Here is a 14048-nt window from a genome sequence, read left to right as displayed (position 1 = left end):
ATTCTTCACATATTTAGAAAAGACAATCATATAATTTGTCTGGAATCATAAAAGAGCCATACTGCCAGAGCAATTTTGCTCAAGAAAAGTAGAGTAGGAGTCATCTCACTCCATGAACCCAAAATACATTACAAAGCTGTGATCATCAAAACAGCATATTATTGGCACAAAAGCAGATATGTGGACAAATGGAATGGAATAGAGAGGCCAGAAATAAATTCCAAAACATACAGCCAACTTATTTTTGAAAAAGGGTACTAGTCAATCAAATGATAAAGGAAAACTTCTTTATCAAATGGTGCTGGAAAACCTGGGTATTATCCACCTGTAGAAAGAAGAACCTGGACCCCTATCTCTCACCATTAACAAAAATAAGTTGGCTGAATCAACTCAAAATGGATCAATGATCTAAATCTAAGACCTCAAACCATAAAACTACTGGTGAAAAACACAGGGGAAACTCTGGAAGACATTGGAGTAGGAAAAGACTTCTTAAATAAGACCCCCAAAGTAGAGGTAATAATCTGAAAATTAGACAAGTGGGATACATCAAATTAAGATGTTTCTGTACAGCAAAAAAACAAACAAACAAACAAACAAAAACAGTAATTAGTGTGAATTGACAATCCTCGGAATGGGAGAATATTTTTGTAAACTATGACTCAGATTAGGGACTGATAACCAGTATACACAGAGAACTCAAGCAGCTTACCCCCATAAAAATGATCAACCCAATTAAAAGATGGGAAAATGAGCTGAACAACTCTCTAAGGAAGACATATAAACAGCCAAAAAGCATAGGAAAAAAATGCTCATCTCTTTCATCATAAGAGAGATGCAGATCAAAACTACAATGAGATACAACTGAACCCCAATCAGAATGGCAAAGATTAAAGAAAAAAAGAAAAATAATAAGTGCTGGTGGGGATGTGGTAAAAAGGGAACCGTCCTAGGCTGTTGGTGGGAATGTAAATTTGTCCAGCCACTGTGAAGAACAATATGGAGATTACTCAAAGATCTACAAATAGAACTACCAAATGATCCGGCAAATCCACTCCTGGTTCTACTTAAAGTATAGGGAAATACCGAGTCAGAAAGTGCTTGCACATCTATGTTTATTGTGGCATTATTCATAATTGCTAAGACATGGAACCAATGCAAATGTCCAAGAACAGATGAATGGATTGAAAAATTGTGGCACATATACTCTATGGAATACTACTTAGCCATAAAAAAAAAAAAACCGAAATCTTGGATTTGATATAAAGTGGACGAATATGGAAGATTTACTGCTGAGTAAACCAAGCCAGGCCATAAAAGAGAGATATTGTATGACTCCACTTAGCATATACTGACTGTCCATTTTCTATGGTGGAAACTGAAAGACTAGAAGATATATAAGCATGTAAAATGGTTAGGGATACTAAAGACAGTGTGGGGAGAGGGTAAGAGAAAGGGGAGAGTATGAGAAAAGAAATTAAGGAGAAAAATAGAGAAGCAAGACATTTATGGGACATAAAAATGGATTATTATCTGTTGATAGCATGTATAGTACCCTTAACTGGACTGGCATGAAGTGTATTCATATTGGATAAATTCACTTTATAAGCTAACTAATGTATACTGATTGAGTGTATAAGATAAATCAAAATTCTTTTAAAATGAAGGCACAAACACACATGGTGCCTAGGCTGCACAGGGTCAGGATGTTCAATATCACTGCCTTTCACCTCTACATCTTGTCCCACTGGGAGGATCATGATGAGCAAAATACCACGAGATCAAATCAATCATGAGAGAAAAATGATGTAATCAAGCAACACAGTAAACATGAGATGGATGAGGCTGGTGCTGGTGTAAGAAGGCATACTATTTTACAGGAAATGCCTTTTTTGAATAAGTAAGAGGAGGACAGTCTCAGATGAAATATATGAGTACAGTAAATACCACGAGTCTTCAAAAAGTTGATGGGAAACGTGTTTTGTAAAAAAATGACACATACACTCAAAAATTCCCTTTACCAAATAAACTCATACTAACTTGCATATAATAACTTGAACAAGATCTAGTTTGAGCCATTAAGAAGTATAAAACATCAGGGGGACCAGCAGATGGCGTGGTGGTTAAGGCGTCAGACACTCCCACATAGCTGACCATGGTTGGAGTCCCAGACCTGGTGGCTTGCTTTCTCACCACCCCCCCATCTGTGTTTCTCTTTCTCTGGTCAAATTAAAATAAATGTAAAAATTTTTAAAAAGAAGTATAAAATATCAGTTTTTGAAAAGAAACCCTATCAGAGTAATATAGGCTCTGCTAAAATTGAAACAAAACCAAGAATCAAATCTATAGTAAAGCTTGGGTGAAGGAAATATCTGTTTTATCAAAAGTTTATGGGACAATGCACCACAGAAATCAACAGTTTACAAATGGATTCTTTAAGAATGGATGATGTGAGTGCCAGCAGGTGGTGAGGTGGTTAAAGCGCTGGACTCCCACATGGCCCACCACAGTTCAAACTCAAATGGAGACTTGAAAATCACACCAGGTATGTGTGCATATGTGCCCCAAATCCCAAGAGGGGTATGGAGGGGAAGGGACTGTAGTATAGCCAACCCCCCCCGGGGGGGGGTGATTTCTCACTTTCCCTCTCTTTGCCTCTCTCTGACAAGCACACACACCCTATAGCAAAAACCTAAAAAAGAAAGAAAGAAAGAATGGATAATATGATGCCCAATAGCAAACCATCCACATCAATTTGTGGGAGAAAAAAAACCTTAATCTTGTTCAAGTCCTAACTAAAAAGAGCCAACAACTAACAGAAAAGAAAACAACACCAACACCACATCTCAACTAGTTCAGCTTACATAATTTTGACTGAAAAATTTAAGTTAAGGAAACTTCCTGCTCAATGGGAACCCAACCTGTTGCTCCCAGATCAGCTGCAGACAAAAGCAAAGCTTTCAATAGAAATTTTGAACAAATGGAATCAAGATTCTGATGCATCTTTTCAAGGAATTATAAAAGGAGATGACGCACGGCTTACCAATATGATCCTGCACATTGGACAGGATGACAAATCACAATTAAGACAATGGCTACTGAGGGGTAAAAGTGGTCATCAGAGAAAGAAAGGACTGACTGAGAGCAAAGGTCATGGCAATTGCGTTTAGGATGCTCAAGGCATTTTGCTTGCTGTCTTTCTGAAGGACCAAAGAATGATAACATCTGCTTATTACGAGAGTGTTTTTTAAAAGTTAGCTGAAACTTGGGCAGGCAAGTTTCACCAGAGAGTTCTTCCCCACCATAACAATGACCTCCTGCTCATTTCTCTCATTAAACAAGGTCAATTTTGTCAAAGTTTTGATGTAAATCATTAGGCTTTGCTTTATTTCCTAATTTTATTTTATTTTACTTTTATTAGAGAGTTTTTTTGTTTTTGTTTTTGTTTTTGTTTTGCTATAGAGCATGTATGCTTGCTGGAGAGACAGAGAGATGGAAAGTAAGAAATCACCCCCTGGGGCAATGGCCATGCTGCAATCCCTTCTCCATTCTCTTCCTGAAATTTTGGGCATGTATGCACATGCTTCTGACATAAGTTTCAAGTCTCTGGGCCTGGGACTCAAACTGTGATCTACCATGTGGGAGTCCAGTGACATAACCATTATGCCACCTGCTAATCCATTGTTTCCTCATTTAAAAAAAATCTTTGAAGAGTACCTATTTTTCTTCAATTAATAATGTTAAAAAAATAAAATAAAGAAGAAGAAGCGATGACATTGTTAAATTCCCAGGACCTCGAGTTAAATGACTGGTGTCATTGTTTACAAACGAGCCTTAAATTTGATGTAACTTATGTTGAGAGATAAAATTTATCTTTTTAATTTTTATCTTTTAATTCCATTTTTCACTAACTTTCTGTAGTCCGCACCAGTAACATAGTCACTTACTATCTCTATCAAGTATTGTGTGTTGTACATAATCTTTGTGCTATACTTTTACACAATTGGGGACACAGTAGGTTTGTTTACTTCAGCGTCATCATGAATATGAGTAATATGTTACACTAAGACATTACAATGGCTACTTCATCACTAGGTGATAGGAATTTTTCAACTCTCTTACAATTTTTTTTTAAGAGAGATTTTTGCCATAGGGTTTGTGTGCTCACTGGAGAGACAGAGAGAAACAGAAAGTGAGAAATCACTCCCCCCTGTGGGGGGAGGGATGGCTACATTGCAATCCCTTCTCCTCCATTGTCCTCCTGGAATTTTGGGCATGCATACACATGTGCCTGGTACGAGTTTTAAGCTGCTGGATCCAGGACTCAAACGCCATGTGGGAGTCCAGCAACATTACCATTATGCCATTTGCTGGTCTCCCTTTTATAATCTTATGGGACCACTGTGCTTTCTGCTGTGGACAAAAATGTTATGTGGCACCTGACCAATGAAGTCATAAAACATTCAGAATAGTAATTAAATTCAGGAAGAAGCCCACAAAAGCCAAAGTGCTGAAGGCCCAAGAAAGCCAGAAGGAGTCCCTACTGTCTTTGGAGGCAAACTAGGGTTAAAAACCTAACTTCTTTCCACTCCCCAGGCAGGCACCTGGGTATCAAGCATTTGATGAGGGTGAGCTGTTTCTGGTCTAGAACTGTCTCCAGAGAACCTCAGGATCCATGGGGGCCTGTCTGCGAAGCATCCAGGCAGCATTCCCACAACCTAGACTCTATTTGCACCCAGTCTCACCCCAGAAATGACTCACTGTGAACTTTCAGATGACTCCTTCAGGCACCTCTCCAGCATAGTCGTTTACTAGGGCTGACATAATAAAGACACACATGGGGTGTCTTGAACAACTGAAATTTATTCTCTCCTGGTTCTGGAAGCAGAAGTCTGAAGCAAGGCGTCAATAGGGTTCGTTCTCTCTAAGGGGCTTTGAGAGAGAGTCTGGTTAATGCCTTTCCCCTAGGCTTCTCTTGGTTTGCTGGCAGTCTGGCGGCCCTTGGGTTCTAGAAGTATCATCCTGAAACCTTCATCTCCATGTGACACTCTCTCTGTAAGCATGTCTGTGTCCAAATTTCCTTTTTTTTTTTTTTTTTGGAGAGATTTTCACTGTAGGGCGTGTGCGCTCGCCAGACAGACAGAGAGAGACATAGAGACAGAAAGCGAGAAATCACCCCCCAGGGGGGATGGTCACGCCGCAATCCCTTCTCCTCCATTCTCCTCTCGGGATCTTGGGCACGCACGCACGGGACACGAACCGCGGTCGACTACGTGGGAGTCCAGCGACATAGCCATTACGCTAACTGCTGGTTCCCCAAATTTCCCTTTTTCATAAGGACTCAAGTCATATTGAACTAGGGGTCACTCTGCTCTAATCTCACCTGAACAACTGACATATATTCTGTTTCCAAGTAAGGTCACATTCTGAGGTACTGGGAGATAGGACTGCAACATATGAATCTTCGGGAGGGGGCCACAGTACAACCTGTAATAGGGGTTCATACTGACCCTGTGATTTTAGTGTGGGCCTTGAATGGGAGCTCCCTTCTGGCTGAAGTTCTAGTTGGGTGTGAGCCATCTGGCATCTCTCATTTCACTATTCTCCCAACTCCCATTACAAGGATGATGCATGAACTCTCACTTCCAGAATTGCCATCAGGGATTCTACCTGATCCCTGCCATCAGGGATTCTGATTCTGCCAGAATTGCCACCCAATACCAGGGGCTTTAACAGGAAAAGGAGGAGTTTTTATTGTATTTACTCATTGACCAGAAACCTGCTCTTTAGCAAGAAGAGGGTAAAGAGTGGGCGGAGGAGATAAGATGAGATAAAAGGTCACCAGACATGGGAATAGAGGGGGAGGTGGCAGACAGGTGGTAACAGAGCTAGTGGGCTTTATCTGATTGTCTCTGTGTCAGCCAAACACAACTCTTTTTATTAGCAGAGTGGAGGATCTTACTCAGGCCTGGGCCAGGAGCATAGACACTGAGTCGGAAGGGCGAGGGTGCATGTAGGAAGGTAGAATGGGTGCAAAGGGCTGGCACTGAGCTCAGGATGTGTGGGAAGCACGGAGTAGCTCTGCAAAGCAGCTGTGGACATTAGCTAGTTTACTTAATCAGCAATGCAAGCCCCAAGGCTCAAGTCATCTTTGTGCAAATATCACAATGAGCAGGAGTGGGTGCAGTGGAAAAAGAATAGGCTGGTGAGTCAACCAGACCAGAATTTAAATTTCAAATTCTGAGTCTGGTTGGCCTTGGGCAAATCACTGTCTTTCTGGCTCAAGTTCCCACATCTATAAAATAGAAACACTAACAATACCCATCCCATAAGGTTGTTGTGAAGGGTAGATGTACTTACCTGACATAAAGAGTCCTGGCATATGGCAGGTAGTAAATAAATGGTAGTTAGAAATGGTGATGAGAGAACCTTGTGCCAATCCAATGACAGCATCGTTCAGACTATGTGCACAAAGTTGAAACCAGAGCTTAAACCCCTAGTGGTTGTCCTTTAGTTAAGGGGCTTCAAATGCACACAGAGTATGCTCTATGGGTTACAGTGTTTGTAAAGCAAGTACCGTGTTTCCCTCTAGTGGATAGAGGCAGAAGGAGTTAAGAAAGTGTGCCCTTAATTATTGAGAGGGTGGCTGGCCAGTTAGTACCTGGCACTTTGCACCTAGCTCTGCTCTGTCGTCCTTCTAAAGTGAGTGGAAAAGTAATGATAGATTAGACATTTGTAGGGGCAAGCAGATGGTGTGGTAGTTAAAGCACTGAACTCCCACATGGTTGACTGCAGTTTGAGTCCCGGACCCGGCAGCTTGAAAATAGTGCAGGGTGCGTGTGTGCCTGCCCAGAATACCAGAAAGAGAATAGAAAAGATTTTGGTGTGGTCATCCCCCCTGAAAGGGGGTTCTCACTTTCCCTGTATCTCTTTGTGAGTGCACTCTCCAGTGAGCGCATGTGCCCTATGGCAACATCCTAAAAATAAAATAAAAAATAAAAAAACTCCATTGGTGTGTTATTCACTGTGTACCACATCCTATTCTTTATGCCATTGCATAGTACCTTTTGTCGTTTCCACCTCAGTCCCTATGAGGGGACGTTATGATATTACTGTAAGCCCATTTTTACAGTAGAAAATACTAAGGTATAAGAACACAGTGACCAGATCTGTTTCCAGAGTACATACTCATAGCCATTATACTCTGCTGCCTCAGGTACTGTGTTATCTGTATACTGTGACTATAGTGAAATTGTGTGTGTGTTTGAGAGAGAGAGAGAGAGAGTGTGCGTGTGCATGCGTGCACATGAGCCTGTGTGGATTAGGGTATCAGAGAGCACTCAGCCCAGCTGCAGTGCAGAAGACAGGGAGAATTCTTTCATTTCAGCTATTCTCTCTGGTTTCTGTAGACCTTGTTATCCCTTGAAGAATATGAATACAGGAAATGAATAAAGAGGGGTTTCAAAACAAAACTGTGACCATGACAGATTCCCATCTTATGCATTTTAGACAAATAAACCCTGGCAGTAATAGAACTCATTGATACCAAATCTCTCTCCTTGGAATGTCAAACATTCCAGCAGATTATAAAAGGGACTGGGAAGGACCATCTGTTCAAAAACTCCCTTGAGAAACAAGCCAGACGTGTATGCTTTTATGCCCAAAATCCTGAAAGAAGGGAGAGATGGAAGTGAAGGGATTGTGCCATGGCCATGCCACGTGGGAGGTGCTTTCTTGCTTCCTCTTTCCTTCTCACTGTCACTCTCTGTCTCTCTACAGTTAGCACACTGCACCCTCTGGCAACTTTAAAAAAATAAAAATTGATAAATAAACAAATGAAAGTAGAAAAAAAGCAAATGTTTACCCCTGCCAATTTATGGCCATCAATAACAAACATAATACATATGTATAGACTTAGTTTTTTAGAACTGGGAGAGCCTGTAAGATTGATAAAAATATTTGTTAAAATTACAGATTACACCAGGTGTTGGGAACATATCATAGAGTAAGTAATGTGCTTTCCTTATCCTGTTTGAAATTCCTAAGTGACTGAAGAACTTGTGAGAAAGGAAGAGAAGATCTCTTCCTTTAAAATGTTATCTCAAGCTAGGTATGTAAAATAAAAGAGTAGCTTCAAATCCTTTTGGGAAGGAGACAGGACATAAATAACAAAATTTGGACTAAGCGAAATATTACTTAAGCTATCTCCCTAGATACATTTTTTTTTTTTTGGGGGAGATTTTCACTGTAGGACACGTGCGCTCGCCAGACAGACAGAGAGAGACATAGAGACAGAAAGCGAGAAATCACCCCCCAGGGGGGATGGTCGCGCCACAATCCCTTCTCCTCCATTCTCCTCTCGGGATCTTGGGCACGCACGCACACGCGCCCGGCGTGAGTTTTAAGCCACCAGGTCCAGGACGCGAACCGCGGTCGACTACGTGGGAGTCCAGCGACATAGCCATTACGCTAACTGCTGGCTCCCCCTAGATACATTTTTCAATGAACTTGAAATCTCTTTGCTAACTTGAAGTCTGACTTGTCCTGTTGCTTTGTGCTACCTTTAGTTCATTCATTGAATCATCTGCTGTCAGCTTTGGGCAGTTGAGGTTTTCTGGAGTGAAATAAATGCTTTATAATCTGTGTATTAGCACCTCTCTTTTAGTATTATTGTTCATTTAATTAAATTAATTAATTTCTTTTGATTTGACCAGAGAGAGACAGAGAGAAGGGGAGGGGGCATTGATGAGAAAGCAAGCTACCAGGTCCAGGACTTGAACCAAGGTCAGCCATGTGGTAGTCCAGCACTTTATCACCATTCCACCTGCCATCCCTTTAGCACATCTTTCTAAAAGTAGATATCACACATAGAAGTCATTTAAAAAAAAAAAAAAGAAAAGAAAAGAAAAGTCAATGCCATTGTGTGGCTGCACTTCATTTGCTCACTTGGGCTGGGTCAGCTGAGTTGCCAATGCATTCTTAGCACTGATGCATCAAAGGACTTAGAGAAATTAATCAACTGCACTCCAGAACGGAGCCTTCATCCCATAGGACGTGTGAGGCATTAAGAAAAGCTAAGTGTCTCCATTTCAAAATGATATAATACAGAAAAGAAAATGTAAATAAAATTACTTGGAGACATTTTAGTCCAAGACTAACTTTCAGTCATGGTAAACCCCACATGGTTAGGTTAGAATTAGACAAATTAATTGTCTTCTACTCCTTGGAGGTCAAATCCAGACATACTCTTGATGATTCCTGTTGCCAAATTCCCTGGGGCAGATGACATTTGCTGTGTCTCCTTAAAGACTCAAAACTAAGGAGATCCCTCAGGAAACCAGTGCACTAATGTAAGATACTGGAATGAAAAAGAAAAGGCACAAATGAACTTGCTGAGAAGGACCAAAAAGAACCCATTGTTCTAATCTCTTGTTCGTTAAGAAAAAAACTCTTTAAGCTGAGGTGCCAGAGCCATCACGGTGAAGACTATGGTGCTTCCAGACATCTTGCTCACTGGTACACCAGGGGTTGGAAAAACCACACTAGGTAAAGAACTTGCATCAAGATCAGAACTGAAATACATTAATGTGGGTGATTTAGCTCAGGAAGTCTGATCTGATCACCGGATATCATGGAGTCTGGCAAGATGACTTCTCCCAAGAGCATGCCAAAAGATGTACAGATGATGGCACAAATCCTGAAGGATATGGGGATTACAGAATATGAGCCAAGAGTTATAAATCAGATGTTGGAGTTTGCCTTCCAATACATGACCACAATTCTAGATGATGCAAAAAGTTATTCAAGCCATGCTAAGAAAGCTACTGTTGGCACAGATGATGTGCGATTGGCAATCCAGTGTCGTGCTGACCATCTTTTACCTCTCTTCCCCCAAGGGATTTTTTTTTTATTGGACATTGCAAGGCAAAGAAATCAAACCCCTTTGCCATTGATCAAGCCATATTCAGGTCCTAGGCTGCCACCTGATAGATATTGTTTAACAGCTCCAAACTTTGGACTTAAGTCTTTACAAAAAAAAGGCATCTACTTCTGCAGGAAGAATAACAGTTCCACGGTTAAGTGTTGGTTCAGTTACTAGCAGACCAAGTACTCCCACACTAGGCACACCAACCCCACAAACCATGTCTGTTTCAACTAAGGTGGGGACTCCAATGTCCCTCACAGGGCAAAGGTTTACAGTACAGATGTGTACGTCACAGTCCCCAGCTGTGAAAGCAATTCCTACAACCTCAGCAGTTCAGAATGTTCTGATTAACCCATCACTAATTGGGTCCAACAACATTCTTATCACCACTAACATGGTATCATCACAAAATAATACTAATGAATCATCAAGTGTATTGAAAAGAAAATGTGAAGATGATGATGACGATGAGGATGATGATGACTATGATAATTTGTAATCTAGTCCTCATGTACATAATGTGTGATTACGTACTTGGTCTTAAATACACTGTACTGAAATTAAAAATACATGCTGAATATTTTCAAATTGTGTTTTAGAAAATTTAAATAGTATTTAATGAGTAAATATATAATCATTCTTTTTGATTGAAATGTTGGATTTTCTTTCATAGGATTAACTAATGGTTTTTCATCAGCCTCCAAATGTAAAAAATAAAGTTATTCATTTGATTGCTGATAAAAAAAAGAAAAAACACCTCAAAATACTATAGTCCCAGTGGAAAAGAAGAATAGTGAGTGTGAAACTGTGATGAACTTTCCATTGGTATGACAGTTGGCATATGCTGTCGCTCTGATCCTTACGGTGTAGCAGTTGGGAGAACTTGCTTGTCAGTCTCAGCATCTCACCTGGAGGCCTGTTACAATGCAGGTAGACTATGAGTAACAGGAATGGATTTTTGTGTTTGCTTATTTGCAACACCCTAGTTTCTTTAACAGAGTGCAGTGCATCCGATTGCTGGAAGAATAAATTTCTTGATCCCAATCCTAAATCCTCGAATTAAAATCTCTGAAAGAAGATCCCAAGAACCTACACTTTAGCAGATTTACCTAGTTGGCTCCTAGGCATAGGTAAGTGTGAGAACTATTGCCAGTGCACTATTAACTTGAATGGTTCCCCAGAACACACTGCAAAATCTAGAACTAGACATGTGCCACTTTATTTCTAGATGCCTAAAGAGGAAGGAACCAGACCTTGGTTTCTACCATGACCATGGAACTCTTCCCTGGTTGTATGAGACATTTATTCCTGTTTGCTAGGAGTTGTGTAATATTCCCATTTTACTGATAGAGAAACTTGGACATATACAAGGTCAAAATAGGAGTTAAAGCCTACTTTAAATAGGAGTTAAAGCCTACTTTGAGTTTAGGAAATGCCTTTAGCTCCTTGGGTAAAAGTCAGCACCTACAACCTCAGCATTATTATTCCCAACGCTTCGCACAGTATTAGATCACTTTCCTATAATCACTTCATTCTCTTTTATGAGACTTGAGGTTTAATTGGAGGTTCCAATAAGAGATTTTTATGTGGTTAATGGATTTTGGTATAATAATCAGAGTCTGAAATGCTAGTCAGAAGGCCAGCTGACTTCTAATGAAGCTGCACTGGGGGAGCGGATTTTAGAAAGGCATCACAAGGCTACAGTGTAAAAGTAGACATAAAAACGTAGGGGGAAAATGTACAGTGTCTGGTTACTTTTAAATCCTTGGGTCCTGAGAAGCACGTGAGTTCTATTGTTCGAATAGGGTAACTGGTGAGGAACTTATAGAACGTGGAGCAGCCAATGCAATTTGGGGGAAGGACCCAGCAAGGCTAGCAATGGAATGCTTGGACATTTTCTCCCTCTGGCCACTTCTGGGGACCCAGAAACTAGGCTCACCTTCCTACCTGTTGTCCCCTCTTCTTGACCTTTGCCCTGAGTTGCTCTTCCTCCCTGCCACACTCCCCCCTCCAGAATGAGTCACAGACTTCCCAGCTCCCCCCTAAGGGTACTCCCTCCTGCTGTCTCCAAAACATGCATCCACTCATTTCTTTTTAATTATTACTTAAGGAATTTTTCAGCTGGGCATGCAAAGAAGATGGGATTAACGAAAAGAAGATGAAATGAAATAAAATATTATGGGAAATCTTATATTTATAGCTATATCAGATCACTCTCCCCAGGAAATTTCATATATTTCATAGTATAGTGCTGGCTAGGCATTTTCTACTTTCCCGGCACCCTTGGGAATATTTTAAATACCAGACAAGCACTCTTAGCACAGAGATATATTAAACTTAATTTACTTAAAATACTATAGAGAACATATCTGAAACATTAAAAGCTTAGCCTCAGAGGGAAACCAACAACTTGTAAGTGACTTTATCGACAATCAAGGACCCTTTACCCTCTGGAGTTGGAAATGTAAAACATAGCTCCTCTTTGCTTTTCTACCCAGGCCACACAGCTGCTGGTCCTGGAATTTCATTGATTTTACTTGCCTTTCACTAAAATGTGAATTATATTAACCTGCCTTCTTTTTTTTGGAGAGAGATTTTTTGCTATAGGATGCATATACTTGCTGGAGAGATAGAAAGTGAGAAATCACTCTACAGGGGGATTGGCCACACCACAATCCCTCCTCCTCTAGGGATTCTGGGCAAGCGTGTACACATGCCTGGTGTGAGTTTCAAAATGCCAGGTCTGGGACTTGAACTACAATCAACTACATGAGAGTCCAGTGCTTTAACCACTACACCACCTGCTTACTCCAACTCATCTCTTTATACCCCATTCTCTAGATTCAATCATCAACGATTCTCAAGTTTGAATGTACACAAGAGACAGCTAAGGTACTCATTAAGAATTTAGATTCTTGGTTCAGCCTGATGGCGTCATCAGTGACAAACTGAACTATAGGATCCGCAGGTTGGCATGGGAATATGATAGGGGTGTGTGTGTGTGTGTGTGTGTGTGTGTGTTTGCACTGAATCCTAAACAGAGGAGGCCTGTGATGACACAATGAGGCCCCATGGAGGGTGCTTCTCTCTCTTCCCCTCTCATCTCTCTCTCTCTCATGCATGCACTGCCTTGAATAAATAAACTTAAAAAAAATTTCAGATTCTTGATCCCCAATCCCACTAATCAATTTAGCAGGCCTTCCTAGGACTCATGAGTGTGCATTTGTAACAAGCCCTCACCTCGATTCTGAGGACCACCCTTTGAGTACCTGAACTTGAGATCCTGCCTGGCAAAGCTTAATGACCCGTCCTCCTTTATCCTTTACTGGACACTCGGCTCACATTACTGCCCTGTGGCAGGTGTTAGCTTGGCCCATTACATAGCCCTTGGTCCTTGCTCTTTGTTCACGCACCAGGCCCTTCTTTAAAGTCCATGTCCACCACCCCCTGTAGAAGTCCAAAAGCATTATTGGCTACGTTGGTTATACAGGCTATTTCACGGGAAGCGTCACATCACAAACGGCACAGCAAAATGTCATTAAAATCTCCACCATAGTGGTCTCCTTTTCTTCTCCGTCATCCTTGTCCCCCACCAGTTTTTTCCTCAGTCTCTTCTTTCCTCTTACTGTGTAGAATAGTTTAGGTGCCCTCACCCTCCAGTTTGTATCCTCCCTCTTGAATCAATTCAACACTTCCCTCTTTCCTCAGCAACCAAGGGGTCCTCCTTGGGATCTCTCCTTAGAAATCAGGAGTGAGTTATGAAAATATATTCCTCTCCCACCCCTACCTCACCACCATCTCCAGCAGAGAAAGAGGTTCTCTTTAGGGGAAGACATTTGAGAAGAAAGTGGTCCACCCCCTCTGTGATCACTTCCCTCTCCAAGCAAAGTTAGCCTGTGCCCGGGTAGGTTGGAAAGGTACGGTACCTTCTCTTCTGTGAGGCCTATGAGGCACCTGGGGCCTCCAGGGGAGGGAAATGTGCTTGATGAGGCAATATGAACACCTGGAGCTTTGGGGCGAGGAATGGGTTAGGTTGGGGGTAGGGAAGAATGCACTTACAGATGCTGTGTGAACACCTGGAGCTGTGGGGGCAGGGAGAGAGTGGAGTTCAGCTGGAAAGACG

At 41.3% G+C, this 14048-nt stretch overlaps 1 protein-coding gene across 1 annotated transcript; it reads left to right on the top strand.

Moving 5' to 3' along the window:
- The first annotated feature begins 9538 nt into the window (after positions 1 to 9538).
- Positions 9539 to 10424, top strand: LOC102473906 (transcription initiation factor TFIID subunit 9-like). The gene is given in 2 exon segments (XM_014586407.2): positions 9539 to 10033; positions 10035 to 10424. Coding segments are annotated over 2 exon segments (792 nt in total). The 5' UTR covers positions 9539 to 9631.
- The last annotated feature ends 3624 nt before the right edge of the window (positions 10425 to 14048 follow it).

Source organism: Tupaia chinensis, unplaced genomic scaffold (genome assembly GCF_000334495.1).
Source record: "Tupaia chinensis unplaced genomic scaffold, TupChi_1.0 Scaffold000133_1, whole genome shotgun sequence".
NCBI lineage: Eukaryota > Metazoa > Chordata > Mammalia > Scandentia > Tupaiidae > Tupaia > Tupaia belangeri.
This window is presented reverse-complemented; position numbering and strand designations above follow the sequence as displayed.